General features: G+C 45.1%; 1 protein-coding gene across 1 annotated transcript in view; it reads right to left on the reverse strand.

Moving 5' to 3' along the window:
- Positions 1-237: 237 nt before the first annotated feature.
- hectd4 (HECT domain E3 ubiquitin protein ligase 4) overlaps positions 238-24,690 on the reverse strand; it is a 69,773-nt gene continuing 45,320 nt past the window's right edge. The window contains exons 41-75 of the mRNA XM_066688805.1: positions 24,341-24,505; positions 23,836-24,005; positions 23,552-23,667; positions 23,133-23,236; positions 21,979-22,140; positions 21,339-21,487; positions 21,077-21,156; positions 20,755-20,918; positions 20,223-20,460; positions 19,802-19,938; positions 19,422-19,548; positions 19,001-19,138; positions 18,641-18,777; positions 18,306-18,466; positions 17,777-17,958; positions 17,314-17,519; positions 16,941-17,071; positions 16,203-16,408; positions 15,942-16,121; positions 14,156-15,510; positions 11,194-11,401; positions 10,718-10,941; positions 10,022-10,167; positions 9,754-9,857; positions 9,063-9,186; positions 8,517-8,707; positions 8,177-8,323; positions 7,433-7,552; positions 7,040-7,195; positions 6,456-6,559; positions 5,878-6,099; positions 4,135-4,301; positions 3,795-3,990; positions 2,963-3,185; positions 238-2,655 (exon numbers count right to left, since the gene is read on the reverse strand). Coding sequence (XP_066544902.1) covers positions 2,519-2,655; positions 2,963-3,185; positions 3,795-3,990; positions 4,135-4,301; positions 5,878-6,099; positions 6,456-6,559; positions 7,040-7,195; positions 7,433-7,552; positions 8,177-8,323; positions 8,517-8,707; positions 9,063-9,186; positions 9,754-9,857; positions 10,022-10,167; positions 10,718-10,941; positions 11,194-11,401; positions 14,156-15,510; positions 15,942-16,121; positions 16,203-16,408; positions 16,941-17,071; positions 17,314-17,519; positions 17,777-17,958; positions 18,306-18,466; positions 18,641-18,777; positions 19,001-19,138; positions 19,422-19,548; positions 19,802-19,938; positions 20,223-20,460; positions 20,755-20,918; positions 21,077-21,156; positions 21,339-21,487; positions 21,979-22,140; positions 23,133-23,236; positions 23,552-23,667; positions 23,836-24,005; positions 24,341-24,505 — 6,777 coding nt within the window. The 3' untranslated portion in view covers positions 238-2,518. The remainder of the gene's footprint in view (positions 2,656-2,962; positions 3,186-3,794; positions 3,991-4,134; positions 4,302-5,877; positions 6,100-6,455; positions 6,560-7,039; positions 7,196-7,432; positions 7,553-8,176; positions 8,324-8,516; positions 8,708-9,062; positions 9,187-9,753; positions 9,858-10,021; positions 10,168-10,717; positions 10,942-11,193; positions 11,402-14,155; positions 15,511-15,941; positions 16,122-16,202; positions 16,409-16,940; positions 17,072-17,313; positions 17,520-17,776; positions 17,959-18,305; positions 18,467-18,640; positions 18,778-19,000; positions 19,139-19,421; positions 19,549-19,801; positions 19,939-20,222; positions 20,461-20,754; positions 20,919-21,076; positions 21,157-21,338; positions 21,488-21,978; positions 22,141-23,132; positions 23,237-23,551; positions 23,668-23,835; positions 24,006-24,340; positions 24,506-24,690) is intronic.

Raw genomic sequence — 24,690 nt, forward strand, 5'->3', positions numbered from 1 at the left:
TCCGAGTTCCCCGTCAGATGTGGTTCTCATTGAGGTCCTGCATCAAGTAAAACAAAAAAGAGGAAGTTTCAAGTTAAAAAAAAAAAAAAAAAAAAAAAAAAAGGCAAAATCCACATTACATTGTGCACATTTTGAGGCTGCCCTCAGGCTATTCTGAAGGAAGCCCATCCCGAGAAGTATGGCAGAGGAAGTAGAAAGCAACTCTGTGCATTTTGAGAATGAAGGCACGTTGAAAGATTTACATTAAGACAATTTATTGTGACACAGAAATCTTGAATTATTTTTTGTTTTCTCCTCTGTAGAATCCATTCAAACATCACTGTTAGATACAGATGCATACAGGGTAAACAGCAGAGTAAAAGTTAATGCAACCATAAATAATTGTAATAAATATCATCAAGTAAATGTACAGCACACATTTCAACACTTGTGTGTGGATATGTCCTTTTCTCCATTAACTTGCCCTCGTACGACAGAGCAGTCCTCATAGCAGCAGCTCTTGTCACAGCTATCAACTACCTTAAAAAAAAAAAAAAAAAAAGGAACTGGCATACACAACCTCGCAACTTTGCTTTCCAATTCTGATTAAACATTCATCCTCAAACTTTCTTCAAACCTCTAACCTCCCCCAGGTCTTCGCTTACAATAACCTCATATACAAATCGGTCATGAAGAATGAACAGAGCCCGTTTGAGCATGTATTTCAATTACGATATATTCATTTTAGATTATATAATAATAAATTAAAGCTGAAGGGGAAATCCCTAATCTGAACCAACAAGTATAACACCAAAGAAGGTTAGTCAAAAGCTTTGAAGGGGAAAATAAAGAAATAATAAAGAAACGGCATAAAAAAACAACAACGATGTTACGATGTTTAAGTTGTGTGTAAGAAAAGGAGCTGAATTTGGGCCAGCAAGGATGGTGAAAAAGGTGAATTACTCCACTGTGCAGCAGGACCAGAAAGTTGTCTGGAGATTGTGTATCCCAAGCCCTCGAAAGCCATCAATGCGACTAACTTGGAAGTATCACTCGCACAAAACACGTGCTTATAATAAAAAAAAAAAAAAAACTTGAAAAAGTAACGGCAAATGACACGGCAGGGCACCACACTCTTTTCCCACACATCTCCCGCCACACACCACAGCAACAGCAGTCAGCGAAACGTGCGGCACATCCTCTCCCTGCAGCTCAGATCGAAGTATATATTGACCCTAACTGAACTTTTACATCCTATGTGCAGGGGGCAATTAAAAAAAACCTTAACCTTACCTTAATTTTTGTACAGCAGCTATATACCCTCTTCTTTATAGACCATTTTAAATAAAATATATGCAACCTTTTATATTATTATTATTATTATTATTTATAGGCTGATTTATAAGACTCCTCTCTCAGTGGTTTTCATTTCTTTTGCAGTATACAGAGTGTGATTTCAGAAACAGCACCCATCGCTCTGGATCTTGATGCCAGGACGGCACTACTGGTCAACAGTGACGCCAGATAGGAAGCTGCCTGCAGGTAAAGTCCAGAGTGGATAGTTTCCCGTGACCCTGTGACCCTCCCTTGCACTGAACAGTCCTCGCACTTTACTCTTTGCTTATGAGCCGTGTCACATCTATGGAGGGGATCAGGTCTTGCGGTCTCTCTATTCCTCCGCCAGTGAGCTCTTCCCCTTGATAACTGTACAGAGTTTGGCTTTTGCGTCTGCATTGGTAACGGCTGTTAGAAGAAAACATGAAATACAAAGATGACCTGTATAAAGGTGGCTAATACAATTCTGCTGTGGTTACAGCCTCAAAGCTGCGTTGCTTTAGCATACACGCATCACTTTGCTCTCTCCCTGGTGGAAAGCAAGAGCCATTTCTCATCCAATTCTGAATACAACAGTTCTGTCTTGAAATGTGTTTTTTTCGTACCCTCCCCTTCAAGTGTTTTTTTAAATGCCGCCTCACCTATTTAAAGGCACAGGGAGAACAAAGGAGAACCCTTTGCTTCCGATTCTCAACCTACCAACAGATGTCCAGTTTTTGTGGAAAAAGAACCAAATAAACAAGGACAAAACCAAAAGTAACGTAAGAAAAAACAGAAGTGATATGCAAATGAAGCTCGATGACATGCCTGTGAAGTAAATCTGCTATAATTTGCCATGAACCAGTATCTGATTTCCAAAAGACAGGAGCAGATGAACCCAGAAAAGAAGATCAAGGCCATTCGAAAGCTTTTGTTTTGTTTATGGAGATCAACCAAACGAAGAGAGAAAGAACAGGGTCCTGTGTCCGTCAGTCTGCACGGCAACAAAAATGGAGAGTGGGGGGGGAGGGTGGGGTTAGCAATAAAATCATATAAAACGTTCACAAGCCATCTAAGCACGGTCTCTTTTCTACAACGGGAGGATCTTGGAAGAAGTCAATCTGTTGGGCTTCCCCCTTGGGAAGCTCTCGGGCAGGAGCGCGCCTGGCTCTTCCCACGGGTCCGGGGTGCAATGCGAGGGGTAGCAGGGCAGAGTGGGTCGGACTCAGCCGCTAAGAGGGTCCTCACGATAGTGGATGGCGTAACGCAACTTTTCCAGCATTACTTCCAAGGAGGAATACTGCGGAAGTTTGATCATGAACATACAGGTCTCTACACGGATGTATCTGGAATCGGGGGAACCTGGGAAGAGAGGACGAAATTGAATACGTTTGTCAATTAATAATTTAACTGACAGTTTCTTAAAGTGAAGACTACTGAATCAACATGTATAACTTCTTAAATAGATTTCTGACTTAGCTGTTACTTAAACAGGTCACTTGCTGTATATACATTGTTAATAACATGCAAAGATATGTGGGATATTTATATTTGAAAACCATAGGCCTTTAGTTATTTTAAGTGCAATTGCCTCTCCAGTTTCTAAAAGATGGCATTCCTTCCCTACACTTTGAGTTGTGAGTGAGTTTGTAGTGTTTTCCTGGCTCACCTGCAGCACCATCAGGGGGGGCTATCTTCATGGGGTACGGGGGGACGTGCGCAGTGTCCGGACCCCCGTCCTTGCAGGGGCAGGTGAAGGGAATGCGCTCTTGGTTGCAGGCGAACTTGATGAACTTGCAGAGCTCCTCCTGTGTGAACATCTCCAGAGCTGTCCAGAAGAACTCGATGTGCTGGTCGGTCTCCATCAGCCCCACCTGGTACATGGTGTGCGCCTGCAAAACCAGCATGGCATGCCACTGAGCAAAGGCGAGTCCAGACACTCAACGTATAACTGTAAAAACTAACTCTGTATCCACCAGGCGCACAATTGTATGATCTGTATTGATCGATTACAATCGAAAACTTAACAAATGGTGAAGTCAACAGTGCTTTGATCAGATCCCATTAAAAAGGTCTGAATCCTCATGTCCACCAAGGTATACAAGCACTGTCTACCAACAGTGGAAGAACACAAGCGAACAACTGCAATAATGTTGACAGAAACAAAAACAGACTGGTCAATACAGATAGGCCCATTTGTTTTGTTTTTTCTTATACGTATGGCGTACACAAGTTTTTCTTCTCAGTGTGAGTTTCCTCCATGAAAATACAAAACATATATAAATTTAACAGTGTGATACAACTAGCTTTATAAAATATAGCTTTATTTGTAAAACTAGCTATGTGAAATGAACGACTGAGCTATGAAGTAGACTGGGAGCGAAAAAGGAGCAATATTGAACCCAGAGCATGTGCAGTGCAGGTCTTTGTATTGGCACACATGGGCTCGGTTCTGCAGTAGGTGAGCTGTGTGGACCGGCGCAATGAGGGGGCAGCAGTACCTTGAGGAACTCCAGGTTGATGTAAGGCAGGCCGCAGGTGCGCAGCTCCATCTCCAGGGCGGTGAGGGTGGTGAGCAACTGCAGGGGGATAATGGAGCCCAGCCCTGCACGCACTGCTACCATACACTCCATGTTCAGCAGCTCCCGCATCCTCAGGCTCCTGATCGCCGAGGCATACATATCCTTGTTTTCCCAGCTGAAAGAGACAGAAAAAACAAAAACAAAATCATACACACTTTAGATGTGTAGTGTGGTGTATAAGCAAGCAGCTGCACCATCTTCACAGCAGATCTTGGCTAGTCTGTGTGGAAGGCTGGGCCTGGTTAGACCAGTCACTCACCCCACAGTGATGTTCCTGCCTCCAGGGCACAACTCTATCTCGTCCCCGGTCATGGTGATGTAGGTGAACTTGCAGCAGGGCTTGTTGGGGGACTCGGGGCTCTCGTTGGAGTGGTGCTGAGAGGTGATCTCTGCACAGACGCCCTCCAGCTCCGTCTCATCATTCACCTGGAACAACAGGCTGCAGTTAAGTGCTATAGCAGTATAAGGTACTACCCCAGTGTCAAAGGTGGCCATTGGACATGCATTGAGTCCATTCTTGTGGTTATCATGTTATCTCCACTAGGGCCCGAAAGATATCGGAGCACCGATATTATTGGCCGATATTGGCCTTTTACAGAAATAACTAATCGGCACATATTCAACCAATAATGTACCGATATATTTACTGTACTGGCTAAATATTTTTTTTCAGATTACCACAAAATCCTTCGTCAGACTTCAGACAATAAATTAATGTTTATTTGTTTTTTCAGACGTTTTTATAAATATTTACCATTATTTTTTTATCAAAGTTATGGTGCTTTTGTTTTCGCTGGAAGTTTCCGACTCCAGTGATTCTCAGCACACCGGCACTGCGTGCTACTGAGCACCGTGGTGAAAAAACACACACCGCCTGAGAAACATAGGGCTGATAAACCAATAAATATGTGTTTTACTAAAACAATCTAAACCAATAGAAAGTTTTTTTGAAAGCTGTGCTGCATTTGAGTATCCATAGTTTTGATTGTTTATTTTCTTTATGACTGAAAATTATCGTTTACTATGGCATAGAGGCGCATTTTTACTGAAAAGTTAAGATACATTGTTTTTCAAAATTCACAATAGGAATTAAAATAAAGAAAAACAGTAAATGTTCGCTGAAGATGTTGACTGGATATCGGCAAACAAAAACTCTCCAAATGACAAGCAAGCTCAGATCACAGTAAATATCTAAAGAAAATTTGTGAAAAACACATCTGAGACAATGTTGGATAAAACTGAAACTATACATTATAAAACTCTTTCAAATCCTACATCGTGTTTTGGCTATTATTCATATTGCAATACGTTTAATATACGTATTAAATAAGTTATACTTTCGAGCACATGTTTAAATACATTTTTCAAAAAACAATGCAGCTGTGCTGTGCTTCCTGCACTCTAACTGGTTACTGTTGGATCGGCAGTATTGAGCACCGAGAACTTGCGAACCTGAGAGAACCTGTACATGTACATGTAAAATGCAAATATAAGCTAGACCACACTTAAAACCATCATAGTATTTGCTCTAATGTATAGAACAATTTCAATTTGTGTGTGAAATTGCTCATATACCTTATACATGCATATTTTTATGTTAAAATCCTGCCGTAAGTGCATATTTGACAATTTCTCTCTGACAGGGAGAGATTTGTGGGATCAGTGCTAGAAAATATTTGTTTTGTATGCTAACAAAAAAAAAATACCCTATAGTTTCACACCGACTGCACTGCATAAAACCGACAGTGTCAAAAATAGACTTTGTGGTGTTTTTGCATTTGTTTTAAACTAACTTCACTTGTCCTCATCTTCACAGAGATTTTAACCACTAATTATATTTATTTACATAAAAGAAAACCTTGACAAACTTCTGTAGAGTTTCTTTTCACAAAACCCATTATAGATTTTATAAGACATTATATGTGGATTGATCTAAAATAATTTGCTGCAGCGGTACAAATGAGACACGATTTCTGATGTGGTGAGACAGGGCTGTACTTACGCTCTCGAACTTCTTGACGTAATTGTAAGTGAGTAGGTCGGCGTCCTGCAGGTCAGCCTCAGGGTCCAGGGCCTCCCCCACCAGGCCCTTCCAGAAGGAGGACAGCAGGTCTAGGGGCAGCGGCACATCGGCCCGGATGGCGATGCCCAGGAGCTGCCCGAAGAAGTGCAGCAGCTGCTCCTCTGCGTAGCTGATGGGACTCGGCGTCAGGATGTACTTGCCCTGAACACACAGATATCCCAGTCAAATGACAGCTTCATCTGCACACATGATCGCAAGTGAAGGAGGACATAGATCTAAAAGGGAAGCACTTTGATCTATCGCTAGAGTTTTAATCTTTTGATCAATCCGCGTTGACCGAGTACTGGCTGTAAGTGAGAGTTCAGTGCTCAACAGAATAACTTTTCACGGAAATTGGTGCTTTCATAGGAAGCATTAGCATTGTTACAATGATGGCACTGCCAAAAAGTTTCTATTTGGAAATGCAACCAACACGTTTTAGCTGGTGCAGCATGCAGAATAACCTCCATGCTGTTCATATTGTCAGTGGGACACTCCTGTGTGTGGGGGTGCAATACCTTGTTCCGATTGGCTGCTGAGCTGGGGCAGGGCAGCAACAGAGAGAGGGCAGAGCTTTGTAACTCCTTGCACACCTGCCACAGGAAGTGCCTGAATGAGCCACCTGAGGGAGAGACAGTCATCAGACCAAAGCAGTCAGGAAAGAGCCTCTATCTCAAGAGCCAAGATGACACTGCTATAAAACAGTCATCAGAAAAAAACAAATAGGAAGAAAATGTAAAGTAATATCTAAATGAATGGATACAAGCACTGGGGTGCTTTGTAGCATCATCTCCTTCTCCTGATGCAGATTAAACTCAAGAAAAAAGGTAAACTGGGAGATTAAAACTTAAGTGACCATAGTAACATGTGTTTGATTCCTAAAACACTTGTCCCAGGCAAAACAATACAGCCCACTAATATCAATTAATTTAACCTGAGCACGTCTCTACTCTCCACCTCTGTCCAAACACCAACATTTCCAGCTCAGATAAAGTGTTTCCCTCATTCCCGCATTCCTGTCACATTCACATTTGCAAATTCAAGTGCAAGACGCTGCAGATAGGAGAGCACGTTCCCAGGCCACCATGCCTTGTTGACTCACTGGTGCCATGAACCTCCTCTCCCGTGAAGCGGATGTTGAAGGCGTAGGTGGGGTCGCCCCCGCTGGCCAGCTTGACACACAGCTGAGAGGACGGCACACAGGCCAGCTGTCGCGCTGCCTGGCAGAAGTAAGTGTTTTCAGAAGAACGGATCTCCCCTAGACAGACAAAAAGAGTGTTACTTAAACAAACCGAACCAAAAAATGGAATACGTAACGATTAGCACTTGAGTGTCCAGATAGCAGTAAGAACCACCCTCGATTGGACTGTATCCCTGGACTTCTGCTAACTTTCCAAAGAATCCACCCCCCCAAGAAATGGACTGATTGATAGCGGTCAAAGACGGGGTGGAAACACACAGTAGGTTCCTGGATGAAGGGGAAAGAAGAGCTCACCTCCTACTATCTCCAGGGGGTCCAGGGTGATCTCGGGGGCGGCGTGGTCCGCTGTCCTCTGCACTGTGGCGTTCAGCACTCGGTTCATCACGGCCACCTTTGTGTCATAAAACACCAAACCTACGGGCGGCACGATCAGTTATAAAGAGCCTGCATGACACCAAGGGCATTCCAGTGTTGGTTGTATCCAGGCCATTAACTGCTTAATTGATTCAATAATTGGTACATTTTACTCAAGAAACCCATGTGTTGACGGAATCCATTTGTTGGTGGTTTAGAGAGAGACCAATGTAACCTAGGGATGTAATGGAACTGACAGAAATCCCCATCCGTCAAATGCAGATTTTAAAGCATCGAATCCATGCAGATGTAGTGCATTAAGTTGTGGGTTGAGAGGCATTTATTTAAATCATACCACAAAACACTATACAAGTGTCAAATAGATTTTTGCTGAATCAACTTTAGGCAAAATTACTTTGGACCGAAGTGACCCGTTGCCAAGTAAACAAACATGGTGCATGTGTTTAAAATAAAACTGAATGACTGAATGAGGGACTGGCTTTATGCATGTGCATGTTGCAATGGGTAGAAACACACATTTTGCAACAAATTCAAGTTCGGATTTGCTAAAAACGTGTGAAGTTGGACGTCAACGAACGCAAATTCGAAATTTGTTACAACCCTGTGCTGTGCTGTGGCTTTCCTCCTGCAGGAAAGAGACAATTCAGAGCGTCATACTCTCACCCTTGGCCTCTCTGAGCAGGGCTGCTATGCTGTGCTGGTAGGTGTCTGTCTGGCGCAGCTCCACTAGCGGGAGGAAGAACGTCTCCAGCGTGTTGTTGAGAGACTGCAGAAGAGCGAAGCGGAGCCGCAGACTCTCCATGGGGACATCTGCGGGGGAGACAGAACAGGAAGAACGGTGACTGCACTGCCACATTTTGTCTGAATTAAATTTGCATTCAGTAAGTCAAGTCAGCTCTTTCAGAGGACAACCAAACCCGTTTCACTGAAATTATGAGGTGGTCTACAGTGGTGGCGAGTCTAATATCGCAGTGTAAGAAGCAGCAATAAGAAGGGGTCTTACTGAGCAAGCAGGACACTCGGGGGTCTGCGGTGTCGGCAGGGTCCAGGTAGACCTCGTGGGGGTGCAGGCGGGTGGGGGTGATGGCGAGGTGTCGGCACAGCCTGTTGACGTACTGCACCAGCGCCACATCCATCTCCAGACTCCACTTTCTGCAGGCCTTCTGTGCATGACGTGTGTCGATGCAGGTACACCTGAGAAGCCCCGGTACAAGAACGGTAAGAGATGCGGGGATGATGTTCCTTAACTTGCTATCTATCCACTAGTTAAAAATAAAAATCCTGACTGGTAAATCACGGAGAAAGATTATGAGCTCCAATTTTACATTTGATTTTATTGTTTGTTACAAAATCAATGGAATGACCTTGACACCTTTATTGAATTCAAATTGTGCACAGCTCTCTCACTCTGGCATGACAGATTTCTCTGAGGCAGTTGGCTAACTGGTGAGTGACATGCTTTCTTGTGTTCAGGTGCAATGTCCATATATACAGTTGCTGGGCTGTGTGGGTTAGTCTTTGCTTGGTTTTGTAGGGAAGGCCTCCATACCTTTCAAAGTGCAGGTCATAGCCACAGGCCAAGATGGCTCTCCACACACTACGGATGTCCTGCTTGGCTCGGTCGACTGCAAACCTGTGGAAGCCCTCCAGAGTCAGGTACTTCTCCTCTGGAACTGAAACAAAGGGAGGGACCAAGGCATTATAGGAGACATATCTTCATTCCACAAGGTTTATGCAATAGCCTACAATGGCTTTGACCACTCTACACAATACTGCACCATGCAGTGTAGTTTACCCAAACATACATACATAATTGAGACACCTGTAAACATTTAAACACATTCTCTGATTTCACACACATTTACCATGTGTGATTACACCGTAGACCAATTCTTTTATTTTTTTTTCCCGCCACCCCCCCATATTGTATTATAAACCATATACTATGCATAGAACCATGTTACTGTGGATATTTCATTTATTGCATGCCTCCAAACACATTTCAACAACCCTATGACCTTGGGGATTGTCAATGACCTCTTGCGTGAGACCAGGCCAAAAAAAATAATGAGGAGGAGAGAGGAAGTCTTCAACCTGTGGTTTTCAAATCATTAGCAACGGCTCTCCATAAAGACAAGTGGACTTACATAGAATAGGCTGCATGTAACCCCATGAGTCCACAGGGTGAAAGCTTTTCCCTTCTGATACGGCAGTAAGAGCAGTGGTAAACGAGAGGGTACCTTCTGGTTTCTTGGTTGGCGATTTTTCCGAGTCCTTCTCATCGGGCTTGGATTTCTCTGGTGACTTGGGCTTAACTATAGGTTTCTTCTCGCTGAGAGCGGTCCTGTGGGTGGTGGAGGGCAGAACAATTCCAATAAGACAACACTGGAAATGCATTATGTAAGCAGGATCCTCACTCATCACACACAAACGCACAAAGCAGAACAATTCTTAAAGCTAAAATTCATGAAGATACCTGAAACGGACAATCGGGACAACAGCACTCACCTGACACTGTTTAGCATTGACTTCTCTTTAGTAGGCGGCTTGGTGATGGGTCTCTTGGTGCTCACCACTTTGCCCTGGTGCTGCTCTTTGCCAGCTTTGCTATATTTGCTTTTGTTGGGCTTGGGGACTCCATATTTTCGAAGCATCTACATGGAATACAAAATATTAGAACTAAAACACCTGCCTGGGTTGCCTTCAAGAGAGGATTGCAATGTGACTGAAACAATTAGATTTATTAAGGCATTTATGTTCAATTGTTAGGGCCCTGCATTTTGCCTATAACTTGGCTCATTGAAGTGTATATCAGAAATGCAAAATGCAGGATATGCGCCACTGCAAACTTGAACCCTTTCCCTGCTGAACAAGTGCACGATGCAAATGCAATAGACTATATGCAATGTGAGCAAAACCGACATATATTATTTGTAACGTGCAAGAAATTAAAGGTAAAATAAAGCCAGTCCAGTATAAATAGAAAACAAAGCATAATGCATTGTAGTATCTTTGTTATGTTGTTTAGTGAATGCTAATCCAGGAATACTCTCCTGATGAGATTTAAATTTAAATTACAGGTTAATTAGAATTATACAGCAGTTTCGATATTTAACCGCTTAAACAAAAATACACAGTTAATTCTTCTTATCTAGGTATTTTCAGTCATGCCAGCAGTACAGGAGGAAGTCAGCTAGTGTGTACCTGTGTGAGCTGATCTTCCAGGACCTTCTTGGGTGGCCGAACATTGGTAAAAAACACATGCAGCAGGTTCCCTGGAGTCTGTGAATTAATCTGCTCCTTGCTCAGGTAAATATCGGACACCTTGATGGCCTTTGCCGGGGTCAAACTCAGCATTTGCTCCGAGTGGACACAACTTTTAAAGATATCGGTCAGGACGTCCCGGGCTCCAGGTACCAGCTTGTCCCCTACAGGAGAAAGTAAGGACAGGATCCAGATAAATAGAAAAACACCCCTGTTTGTTTTAGAGTCACAGATGTCTTCACTATGCTGCACGGGGTGGCCATTTTGTGGGGGCTTAGACATTACAGCAAGGTCCCATCCATTAAAGATCCCATTGCATTTTGTCCAATAACAGTGTTATGACATGAATTAATTAAGACAACTGAAAGGACTTAAATACTCTTTGAACAAAGCCTTGATAAGGTAGTGGCTCAGACCTTTGATGGACTTGTCCATGAAATAGTCTTCGAGGGCAGAGCTGCCCTGGGTGTCAAACAGGCTCTGGTTCACGCTGGAGGCTGTCAGAATCTCCTCATTGGTCATTTCCATCAGCTCCTCCTCTCCCTCCAGGCTGGACAAGCCAATCAGATCACTGCTGTTGAAGAGGCTGGCCCTGATTTTTTCCACCTTTGCACGGGCGCGTACCTGGCATAAAGGTTTTAGAGGCTTAAACTACAACAGGAGCAATTTTAATTAGGCAGAAACATTATACTATATATATACACACACACATACATACATACATATATATATATATATATATATATATATATACACATACATACATATATATATATACATATATATATACATACATACATATATACATATATATATACATATACATATATGTATGTATGTATACACTCACCTAAAGGATTATTAGGAACACCATACTAATACTGTGTTTGACCCCCTTTCGCCTTCAGAACTGCCTTAATTCTACGTGGCATTGATTCAACAAGGTGCTGAAAGCATTCTTTAGAAATGTTGGCCCATATTGATAGGATAGCATCTTGCAGTTGATGGAGATTTGTGGGATGCACATCCAGGGCACGAAGCTCCCGTTCCACCACATCCCAAAGATGCTCTATTGGGTTGAGATCTGGTGACTGTGGGGGCCAGTTTAGTACAGTGAACTCATTGTCATGTTCAAGAAACCAACTTGAAATGATTCGACCTTTGTGACGTGATGCATTATCCTGCTGGAAGTAGCCATCAGAGGATGGGAACATGGTGGTCATAAAGGGATGGACATGGTCAGAAACAATGCTCAGGTAGGCCGTGGCATTTAAACGATGCCCAATTGGCACTAAGGGGCCTAAAGTGTGCCAAGAAAACATCCCCCACACCATTACACCACCACCACCAGCCTGCACAGTGGTAACAAGGCATGATGGATCCATGTTCTCATTCTGTTTACACCAAATTCTGACTCTACCATCTGAATGTCTCAACAGAAATCGAGACTCATCAGACCAGGCAAAATTTTTCCAGTCTTCAACTGTCCAATTTTGGTGAGCTTGTGCAAATTGTAGCCTCTTTTTCCTATCTGTAGTGGAGATGAGTGGTACCCGGTGGGGTCTTCTGCTGTTGTAGCCCATCCGCCTCAAGGTTGTACGTGTTGTGGCTTCACAAATGCTTTGCTGCATACCTCGGTTGTAACGAGTGGTTATTTCAGTCAAAGTTGCTCTTCTATCAGCTTGAATCAGTTGGCCCATTCTCCTCTGACCTCTGGCATCAACAAGGCATTTTCGCCCACAGGACTGCCGCATACTGGATGTTTTTCCCTTTTCACACCATTCTTTGTAAACCCTAGAAATGGTTGTGCGTGAAAATCCCAGTAACTGAGCAGATTGTGAAATACTCAGACCGGCCCGTCTGGCACCAACAACCATGCCACGCTCAAAATTGCTTAAATCACCTTTCTTTCCCATTCAGACATTCAGTTTGGAGTTCAGGAGATTGTCTTGACCAGGACCACACCCCTAAATGCATTGAAGCAACTGCCATGTGATTGGTTGGTTAGATAATTGCATTAATGAGAAATTGAACAGGTGTTCCCCTAATAATCCTTTAGGTGAGTGTATATTGCGATGGCTAGACGACTGGGTCAGAGCATCTCCAAAACTGCAGCTCTTGTGGGGTGTTCCCGGTGTGCAGTGGTCAGTACCTATCAAAAGTGGTCCAAGGAAGGAAAGCCGGTGAACCGGCGACAGGGTCATGGGTAGCCAAGGCTCATTGATGCACGTGGGGAGCGAAGGCTGGCCCGGGTGGTCCGATTCAACAGACGAGCTACTGTAGCTCAAATTGCTGAAAAAGTTAATGCTGGATCTGACAGAAAGGTGTCAGAACACAGTGCATCGCAGTTTGTTGCGTATGGGGCTGAGTAGCCGCAGTCCAGTCAGGGTGCCCATGTCCACTGCCGAAAGCGCCTACAATGGGCGACGGGTCAGGGCTGTTTTGGCAGCAAAAGGGGGACCTACACAATATTAGGCAGGCAATCATAATGTTATGGCTGATCAGTGTGTATATATATATATATATATATATATATATATATAAGGCTTCTCAGTCGTTTCCTGATGGTACTGGATAGACTGGATAGATTTCGTCAATTTGAATGCATTTGTCCAAACTGAATATTGCAAATTAACTGTCCATATGTACACTCACATAAAGCAATCTGTTAGAGGCATTAAACTTATATGTATAAGGGATGTAATCGGAAAACATTTTTTATACATTTGCAGAGCACCCTTTCAATGTTAAGGTTACTATGACAACAAAAAGCCGTAATAGCTGTAAAATGTATCCAGTGCTGAAATCTCTACCCCATATGTAGTACATTTTTAAACTGGATCGGTTGGAGCCACTTTTACCCATTCGGAATTTCAGCCTTGCAATATAAATCAGAAATTTCCATGTGTTTAATTTGGTCCACCATTGAACCTGCATTCTTTGATTTTGTCAAACACGCAAACAACTTGCCCATCAAGCCATTCAATCATTTTCAAGTCTTTCAGACTTTGTAACTAACACTTTCACAGCAGACAATTTTTTTGCCCCTGGCCATGTTTTTGGATTTAACTGTGTGAGGCAAATGAACCTGCACGTGCTGAAAGAACCCATAGTTTCTGATTGAGAAATTCGGATTAAAGTGTTTACTTGGCTATTAGACGCTAATATTCTATTGTATTCCGAATTAGCTATTATTCGGTTTATTAATGGAATGTTAGGCTCTGTGTATGAGATGTTCAATGATACATGACATTGTCCATCTTGTATATTTACTTTTTTTTTTTTTTAACAAAATATCAGAACAATCATGTAAACAGAAATCCAGCACACAAATCACAGCAATGCAGATGGTCAAAGGCCTGAACAGGTGCCACCTACCTCAATGACAGCGTATCCCTTGATAGGCCGAGACATGACAACATTGTGGTCCAGAGAGGTCACTGTGTACATGGAGCCCCCGTCCGAGACAGAGGCTGTGTCAGCACTGTCCAGTGGCTCCCCCAGGCTGCCCAGGCTGCCCAGACTGCAGAGGGAGTTGTCCAGACTCTCCTGGCTGGAAACAGTGTGGGGATCGAGTGTACCCTGCTGCTGTGGAGCTACTACGGCCACTGGGGCGGCCAGGAGCTCCTGATCCACAGAGAGCTCACTGGCCGTGCGGGAGACGCCCTGAGAGGAGCTGCAGATGGAGGTCTGGCTGGTAGAGGCCGAGGCACTGACACTCATGGCTGGTGTGACGCTGCTGGAGCTGTCCAGGCTGTCGTTGCTGCCAGCTGGGAAGGGTCTCTCTGGCTCGGGGGTCTTGTAATCCAGAGTGCCTGTGCCCACCGCACCACATTTGGGTTTCTTGGGATCCTCCTCCTGCAGAGGAATGTAGATCTCATCTTTGAAGAGGCCCCCATGGGCGTTGCAGGCCCTGCGGATGGCAGTACGCACCACGCTCTCCTCCAGGTGGGTAGGGATGCCAGATATGACCAGCAACCGGCTGTGGGCAGTGGGACCCACAAGAGCCTGACAGGCATCAGTCACCGCATCACTGGTGACTCCCAGGCCCTGTGGGTCCTTGTTGGCAAGGTGACGGAGGATCATGAGGAGGGTGAGACCCCGATGAAACCACAACATGTCCTCGGGCTTACCCCCGGCCATACTGAGCAGGGCAGAGTCACTCTCCAAGAGCCGGGAGCCAGGGGAGGAGGATGCCCTCTTCCCCGAGGCTGCTGCGACCGCAGGGGCCGCCCGCTCCCGTTTCATCTTGACCTTCTTGCGCTTGGAAAGCAGGCTGGGGCTCTGAGGGGTCTGTCCGGGGGAGGATGAGGACGAAGACGAGGAGTCACTGAGGTTGGGAGCGTTGCCGGAGGAGATGGCACTCACCGCATTGCTGCTCATGTTAATGGGCAGTGTCACCTCTGCCACGGCCAGGCACACCTCCATCAGGGCGTGGAAGTAGGTGGAGAAGCGGCTCTGTTCAGTGCCCAGGGCGAGGCCCCCCCCAGAGGACTGGCTTCCCCCCGAGGCCACCCAGCCCTGCGTCTCTTTGTCATACAGCTTGCGCAGCTCGGTCTGCAGGGCCATGAGAACGGCCAGGCAGGGGTTGAGTAGCAGGGCAATGGAGCTGGACAGGCCCGAGGGGTTCTTGCGCTGCTCCAGGTGGTGGATCTTGCGGAATAACTCAGCCAACAGGTGGAAGGTCAGCTCTTTGATACAGGCAGCCAGGTCCGTTGTCCACAGCAGACCCCCTGGGATTGGCAGGAGAGGAAAAGAGTCCATTACAGCAAGAAAATTAAAATTGCTGCTATGACACATTAAAAAGAACAGGATTAGTTGAACAAGATTGCTTGGATTCCCAGAATGCCCCTGGTCAGAGTTTCCATCACACAACCTATAGTTTGTTGTCTTCCATGGACTCAAACATCTCTCTTATCAGATACAACTATAATGAAGACTACTAATAGGAAACAAGGCACTATGTTATGTAGAAAGGTGACCCAGGTTCAGCACAAGCACAATTTGGATGATGATCAACTCCAGTTATTGTCAGTCGGGGTCCTCTGGGTCCTGATATTTCTGCCGAATGCAATGATCCTTCAGGTCCAATTAACTCCTATGTGGTGTTTGGGTATTATGAGCGAGTACAGCGACTGTTTGTGGCCCTCTGGGTATTTCTTACCAAGTAGCTCCACCAGCTGCAGCAGCACCGAGGCGGGGATCGTGTCCAGCTCATCCTCAGACTGTCCATTACCTTCGCCCAGCTTCCAGGTCAGCAGCTGCTCTGCGAACGCCATGGCGAGGGGAAACTCCAGGGGCAGAGAGTGTAGCACCAGCACCGCACCCGGAGGGGGAGAGACACCTGCAAAATACACAATAATCAGGAAATGCAAAACCTGTTTTCAGGGCAGCATGACTGCCAAACACAAAGGCAGACTCTCACCTAGTTTAATGTGTAGCTTGTCTGTGGGAATGATGACGGCAGGGTACTGGTTGGTGGTGGGCGGTGGAGTGAGGCCCGTGTTGGAGGGGGAGGCATCCAGGGGGTAGCAGACCGTCTCCATGAGGTTGAGCTGTCCGTTCCGGCGCACTTTGTGCCCCAGACCATAAACCATCACTCTCGCCCAGGGGGCCTTGTACAGAGAGGAGCTGGAAAGGGGAAAATGTTGCCGCAAACCAAACACACAAAAAACACATCCAAGTGGATTAATCTTCTGCAACTTTCGTTTTTTTTGTCTGTATATCAAATATGTGAAAACAAAATAGATATACAGTCGACTCCTTATAATTGCATATCATTATTAACCTAAACGTTCCTATGAAGATGTGCGCTGGCGAAATTCATCAGTACATTTGAGGACATGCTAGATAGATAGACAGATATGACAGAGTGAAATTAAAACAATTTAGAGAAAATACTGTTTGTTTTGTGAAGTCGTCTAAGCTATTTTTGGTAGCCTGCATTTTCTTTTCCGTTGCCATGAAGTGGCATTTACTTTGAAACAGGACATTATTCAGGTTGATTTACCGAGTTGTTGCTTGCTTTACATGCAATAACATTTTCCTAGATTTCGTTCTATTTTTGTGCTTCTGGTACCATAAACAAAAGGGCCTACAGTTACTGATTTTAGCCCACTGTGTTCTGTACTGGTGATTAATCTGATTTATAAGAGTCACTCACTCTTTGCGGAAGCCCAGCTGGCTCTCCTTACATGAGACCACCACAAACGCAGCCCCTGGAAAATTCACATCCATGCTGACCTTGGACTCGGAAATAGGAAACTCCTCCGATGGAAACTGCTCGGGGGCATTCTAGGAGGAAATCCATACGAATCAATGATCACAGACAATTGTTTTGGTAGTAAATTAAATTCTAAATCTCAAATCAATTGAGAAATCCAATGATGTAATGGCACAAAATTATGATTAAATTAAATCAAGCACTTTGAAATTGATTTTATGGTCTATACTGTTGGATATATACGTTAGTGTGCGCACACTGATCAGAATTGCATTGTTTGGAGTCATTGTGTGTGAGAAATTGATTCGCTTACCTGCAGAAAAGAGCAGATCTGCTTAGTGAGGTCCAATAAGCTCTCCTCTCCCTGGTGCAGGGCCCGGGTGATGGCCACCGTGAGCCACTCTCTGATAGGCTGAGCATTGCCCTGGTAGAAGAGGTCTGTGGGAGAGCAGTTCTGGCCCTGGATGATGTGCTGCATGGACTGTGCTAGGAGGATGGAGCTGGAACCGATGGTGCCATCTACAAAATCAAACTCCAATCAGTTGGATGTGGCTCTCGAGGTCATTTATCAGACATCTTTCTCCGTGGCAACGAACATGGTTTTTCAAATACTGACATGCAATGTTCTACACATACACAGCATGACTAAGGTAACAATATCTCTATAGAACACAATCCTCTACACATTAACCATTGAAAAGTTATAGGTCTGATGAGATTTGTTTTTACAGTGACTTTTTAATAGAAATCTGAGGATATATCGAACAATGGATGACCTGGCAGCGGGGGGGCGAGCAGCTGGTTGGACAGGAGCTGCAGGTGCTCCAGCGTGATGTCTCGAATGGCAGGGATGTGGAAGAGCCGTGTGAAGGTGTGGGGCGACTTGGGGGCAAAGATGTTGAGCAGAGCCATGCGGCAGTACAGTCTGGCCAGAGCCCCCTCACAGCGCAGCAGCTCCCTACAGCAGGACAGGGTCCGATGACAAGGGTCACAACAGTCAACTCACTTTTCTCTGACACTGCTAAACTCATCCATTTATTCAACCAAAGGAACTTTTGCTTGGAATAGGGCTATTACCACACAAATGTGGAATATGTTTGTGTACTAGCTGCTCTTGCAATGCGATTTATTAATGTAACACTGTACATACAAAAATACTGAAAATATTTCTACTAGTTTTGCCCAATACATTTCATTTATATAAAGCAATGAATAATCAAACTCACAAACTACATTAAGTGATTAAGACACTATATACATTTTGGCCCCAGTGGACACCGCTTAAGTTAAAACAAACACACTGACCTGTGGATCTGGATATTGGTGCTGTCCAAAGTGACCAGGCCATTGGCTGCAGTGCGCCTGGACCCAGCCGGGGGTCTCTCCAGCATGTCAATGGGATACCAGTAGCGCACCAGCACCCCCTCACTGCGCAGGTAAGTCTCCACCTGGACCAGCTCGTTCATCTAAAAACACAACGCAGCAGAACATCACTGTCATAAATGAAGCGAGACAAAGCCAACTGCACAGGTGCGCTTTAAATTTAGAGCGTGAGACGTATTTTTTGTTTTCTTTACTTGTTTACAACCTATTAAAATAGCTGCACATGGTTGCCAAGGTGCTGCTTTTGCTTTGCTTACTGAATCAACATCCAAAACCACCCCATGGAGGCCAAAGGTCTTTAACATCCCCCTTATGGCGAATTTGGGCAGAGCCGTCCCACCGGTGGTGCTGTTCGTGTTGTTGCTGTCTGGAGATCGGATAACCACAGTCAGTCCTGTGCAGGGGCGAAGGGGAAAACAGTTGGAAGTCAGTTGGCAAAACAGAAGATCCTGTGATTAAAAATTAAACTGGTAACAAATATGTTCATAACTATTTATAAGATACGTTTAGTTTTGTTCAAGTAAGTTGTTCACAAATTTAAATGCAGAATTTTGTCAATTTCCTCTTAGCATCTTACAGAGTGGTACATGTCTGATCTTCACAGCTGCGACACTTGCCTTTACGAACTTTATCAATGGTAAATTTGTTGGCCTCATCTTTGATGTCCTCAATGGTGGGGAGGTAGAGGTCTCTTGGAATCCCGCCATTTTCCTCATAGAGAAATTCCACAGTCTGCCGAGCAATATCAACCATTCCTGCAGAGGGTTTACATAGACTATAATGTGAACCAATTCATCAGGTATATTTTAAAAGCCTCATTTTTATTTGAATGTTAAAAATATAGCGCTATAGCTTTTTACCCAACTTGCTAGTCTTCATGCTCACACCTGGCTATTCTGGCAAAATTAGTAAAAGAAACCTTGTCAGACTCTGTATCACACGGAGTATAAATGTTGAGAAGAATAAATCCACGCCGTATATTGTGGTGGTGAGGAGACTAAGAAAAATAAATGCTAATTAAGGTACAGTGAAAATTACCCAGCTGCAACGCCCCCTTGATCTGATCCAGACCAGATTTCCTCTCTGCTTCATTGCGGAAGCGTCTGCGGATGGTTGGGAAGACCTTGGTCTCCCAGGCCTTGACAAGTAAGGCGTAGTGATCCTCCTGTGAAAAGCAAATCAACCTGTTCACCTTCACACTTAAATTCCAAGTAGAGCTGGTGATCTATCAGAAGAAATAAAACTCAAAGACTTCATATTTCAGCTGAATTCACAGAAACAAATGCAATGTGAAACAACCAAATTTGCCCCATTTTGGTTTAGAAGATGTTGCAAATCAAGCTCCAGATATTGTAATCACAAGTAGTTTCAGGTCTTGTTTAATGTCTTCTGAGCAACTTTATTGCAGTGCCACTCACCCTGGGGATATCGTCGTCGTCTTCGTCATCGCTCTCGTCATCAGCAATGGGTGGGGGGTGGGAGGCCGGCCCTGACGTGATGAGGTTCTCGTAGCTCAACTCAATTTTGTAATGGCTGGAGAAGTCGCTGTTGTACTCTGCAAACCAGGAAACAAAGAAAGCAATTAAATACAAGTGATTGACCAAGAGAAAAACAACACAGATAACATTGTTTATATTAACATCACATGCATCACTAGGGGTTTGCCAAATAATTAACTGGTAGCTTGACATTTATGAGATCCAACACATGCTTGAGAACTCAAATGGTCTGAAACTGAAAAAAGATTGCAATCTGCTATTAAACATGAATCCAGACTGCTTCACACGGTCCATCACAAGGAATCCAGTACAGATTATAGAGTGCAAATAAGGGACGCACGCTGCTGTGCAGCGGCCACTGCGGCGATCCTGCAGGGCGGGCCGTGTGAGCCCGAGTCCGAGGCCACGCTAGCACCGGCATCGTTGTCGCTGTCTGATGCCATGGCGAAAGGCAGCGCCTCAAAGTTGGCGCTGATCTCCTCGGCCAGGTCGATGCACAGGTCAGCGGCATTGCGGTGGGCCTGACCCTCGGCGTACGCAAACGGCCGGCACCCGAAGTTCGCCCGGATTTTGGTATTCTGAAAAGAACAGTAGGGAGCCCGTTGTAATTAACACTTTCGATGTCACACATTTGTGGAACAGGGACAGACAAATTCCATCTCTCAAGAGTCAGGTTTTTTGCACATTTTAAAAGCGGATTCCAATGAGCAACTGGCTAAGATTTGGAATAAACTAGTATCCCAATAGTACCTTGAATTAAGAAAACCAGAAACAATTTAACCCTTGAGGACTGGAATTGCCAGCCCCTGGACTCTGCAGACATGGAATGAGCTTCTTAATGCAGTGCGTTTCAACTTGTCCCCAATACCTACTTTCTTCTGAATGTGCACCAGGGGCCACATGCCCCCGGACACGTCCTCCAGGAAGGGGCTGAGGCGCTGCCCGCAGTAGGTGAAGTACACCCTGCCCTTAGCGGCCTGCCCAGGAGGCGGCGGCGTCCCCTCAGAGCGCTCCCAGCCAATCCCAGCCACATCACCTGAGGGCGGAGAGAGGAAGTGGGGAAGGAGGTAGGAGAGGGAGACGCAGAACAAAACAGAATGCTCATGTCAACATTTGCATTAATAAGATCTTGACGTATGAATGAACTACAAACTCTGGGGCAGTGCTGCCAGCGAGTCAAAGGTCAAATCTTACCGGGGACCAGAGTCACGTCCAGCCTCACACTTTTCCACTGCAGCAGACTGGAGCCATTATAGTGCACCGCTCTGCCATTGCTGCAAAGGAGGGCGAGAGATTAATCACGCTGATGTCAATTCACATCAGCGGACTGCTTTATTGCATTTGTGAAGCTTGCTTTCGTTTGCCTAATGCAGGAACTTAAAACTTCCATTCCTGCCAGATTAGCTCTCAGAAAGCTAGGAGAGATGGACGGTGCACAAGTCATTTGAACACCCACTTGTGAAAAAGGCACGTGCCCACAGGATTTGTCCAGGCGCCATCTCTCTTTTCAGCTTCAGTAGCAAAGCCAAAGGAGACGATAGGTCCACTGTCATCGTCTGAGTCTCCATAGGAAACAATCTCGATCTCCCAGTAGAAAGAGGGGGCCTGAGCAGGGTGAACAGACAAGGAAACAAGCGTCATAACTGAGCAAGAGGTAATTTTCACATCAATTCAGAAAACACCACCCTATTCATTGCACACGTAAAATTTTTTATAAAAATCTGGTATTTCAGAAAAACATATCAAAACAGACTGTATACAGAGTTTCAACTGTAATAAATAAGATTCACTCAAAACCTAACATTTATCTTCTATTAAGAATTGTATATACCAGGAAAATAAATCCCTATTAATAAGGGGTTGAGATCATCTCAGGAGACTGAACTAGGGGCCACACAGAAGAAAACCTATGCTTTATGGTTTTGAAAAGTTAAAAGGGAGAATAGTTTAGGAACATTTTGGGGCCCCATTAAATGTAGAGAAAGTACAATATGCTTGAAGAACAATCTTAGCATTCCACACTGAAGCCATTTTTATTCTGGGCTAGATTTTAGTGTCTGTCTAGGCACTGGTGTGGAGTACATATATTGACTCACCTGTACAGGTATGGGGGAGGTGGCGTAGATGAAGGTGCCCCGAGGCAGGCCCCCCCCAGCGCTGGGGTCGGCCAGGAAGGTGACCGAGGTCAGGCGTGAGGAGAACATGCAGGCGCGCACTGGTGGGAACACCCGGGACGGGCACCACGTGATCTCTTTGGGCTAGAATCAGACATGGGTATGATTATAGTCAACCTGGACATATTAACATTTCAGCAAAGGAAGTGTAACCCAGTCATGTTTAAGGCATAAGTGCTCTTTGCAGACCACACAAAGAACAGTGTAATTTAACAACACGCACTAGGTTCACGAAAACCAATAGGCACATGCATACCTTCTAGATCAAAAGGTGCTTAATCTTTATTCCAATCAGTGGTAATTAATTACAGTGCCAAAGGAAAATACTTTACACTATAAACCAGGGGTCCCCAATAGGCGGTTTGCCGGTCGGAGTAATTTCTGGTGCACATATGTCCAGCGACAGCTTAGACAACATTGTACTGTCACCCATTGTAACATTGTCCCTTCAGTCTCTGCCAGCTTGCCAACCCAGAGCACATTGAATGGATCTCTGAGGATGTCCAGCCTGGCCTGGACTTGCACAGAGACTGCTGGAGGTTTATCTGTCTGGGCAGCAATGAAGATCTCCAGGTGGAGTTCGGGGGCAACTCTGACAGAGAGCTCACCCAGAGCCCAGAGCCCCTGAAACCCCCTGGGGCCTACCCCCCTCAAGAGGAGGGCTATGAGAAGAGCTGGACGTGGAGACAGAGATACTGGCTGAGGAGTGATGGTGGCATCGTGGACACCTCTGAATAGACGCTGCTGAAATCAGTATTCCTATTACAATAAATATTATTTCTATTTCTCAATTAAAAATGTGTCCTGCTAGTGTTTCCAGTAGGTTTGTTCACTTTCTGTGGTTTAGAGAAAATAGCACATTATACGTTCCATTGGAACCACTATGACCTGTATCCCCAAATAAACCTCACTATACACCTAGTTCCTTGTTCAATGTAACCTTTCTGCACAGACACCACCTGAAGGGAGATTGTGGACTAGTCCGAGAGCCTCTGAGCAGAAGAATATAAGATACAAGTTGTCAAACACATGTGCTCGCCTTTGTTGTGCGATGAATTCTGTACAGTTGACCATACCTGTCTCCTGTCAGTCTGAAGGGGTGGAGGAGGGGGCCGGGCACAGTCACGATACAACATCCTGACTCGCTCACACTGAGCCTCCACCACGCCAAGCCTCTCTCCTGAGAACCAGAGAAGTCCGTGTTAGAAAAGGCAGCACAAGAAAGAGATATTTATAAGTGGACCTCATTAAGGGGTCTTTGTTAGAAAAAGCAAACTTAATTGTGCAATTATGCCTCTTTAGTTTCAATAGAAGCAAGGCATTATGGGATATGCATTTTAGCAGACAACAAAAACAGGTCCATTAAGCTAGGTTTACTTTTGCATGCATTACATAAAAGTGCAGGGTACTGAGGCACACTCAGGAACGAGCAAGAGTCAAAAGCGTCCGAGCTCAGATTGGACCACACGGGAATAGTGTTCAGGCTGGCACTCACCAGGGCTACATTCTTGGGCTACAAGGTTGAGCACCTCCACAGCAGCTGGGCACTGCTGTATGAACTCCTCACAGAACGAGCTGTCCTCCAGGAGCTGGGCCATCACCAGACAGGCCCTAGAGCACAAGGCACAGGCTGGGATAACACCACATCAAAACACAGGGCCAGCAGCACGTCAAGGAATGCCTGCTTACATACATAGCCTAGCAAACGGCCTAAGATTGATTTACATGTTGATCTGTGTAACCAGGAACGCTGTAACAAGCTGACAGTGGAGAGCTCACCTGGTCCTGATCTCGGCCAGGAGTCTCACGGCTGCCATGACGGGACTGGAGCCGTCCCCCGAGGCAGGCAGGGAGGTATGGATGGACAGGCTGCCCTCCTGTGGCAGCAACATTGATTGCACCGCCTGCACCACCTTCTCTGTGATGGACAGCTTGTACAGCGGCAGGGCCTGGGAGAAGTACACTCTGTTATTACTGCCAGGCGTGGGTGGGCTTATGCATAATGAATTAATAATTAATGAATTTCAGTTGGCAACCATAGTAATTTCTTAAGAAAAACAGGAGGAGTTACCAAAAAGTAAGTTACCAAGTAAGAACTTTAATAATTTCGCTCTCTCCCCATCTTCGAGTGTAAGAAAGAAAAACATAATGGGCAGAAGCTATGCTGGTCAAGACATGTTTGAATACTAGTGCAGAAACAGTTAAATCTTTGTAACGCGGGAAATTGGTCAGGAATTCCATGACTGCATTATTTCGCAGAGTGCAGTTTGGGAGAGAGACTCACCTCGGACCGCGGGGTGCAGAGACGGGAGATGGGCACTGTCAGGATGTCGGAGGCCTTGCACGTCTTTCTGTAATCTGAGCAGGGGAACTTCACTGTGGCAATGCCTTCCTGCTCATTGATGGACATCACCACCCCCACGCTGCCCAGAACGCCTTTACCCACCACCTGAGGAGCCGAAAGATAAGAGGCCACCACAGGGAATACTGAGTTATCCATGTGTTTTCATGAAATATCAAATACCAATCAATCTGTTCATACACGTACAGGGAGTGATATGCAGCCTCCATGAAATGTGATACCTGGAAGCTTCAGTATTACTGTTCTATCAGATTAAGTTAGTCATCAAGATG

This window comes from Amia ocellicauda, chromosome 17, assembly GCF_036373705.1.
Source record: "Amia ocellicauda isolate fAmiCal2 chromosome 17, fAmiCal2.hap1, whole genome shotgun sequence".
NCBI classification, from domain to species: domain Eukaryota; kingdom Metazoa; phylum Chordata; class Actinopteri; order Amiiformes; family Amiidae; genus Amia; species Amia ocellicauda.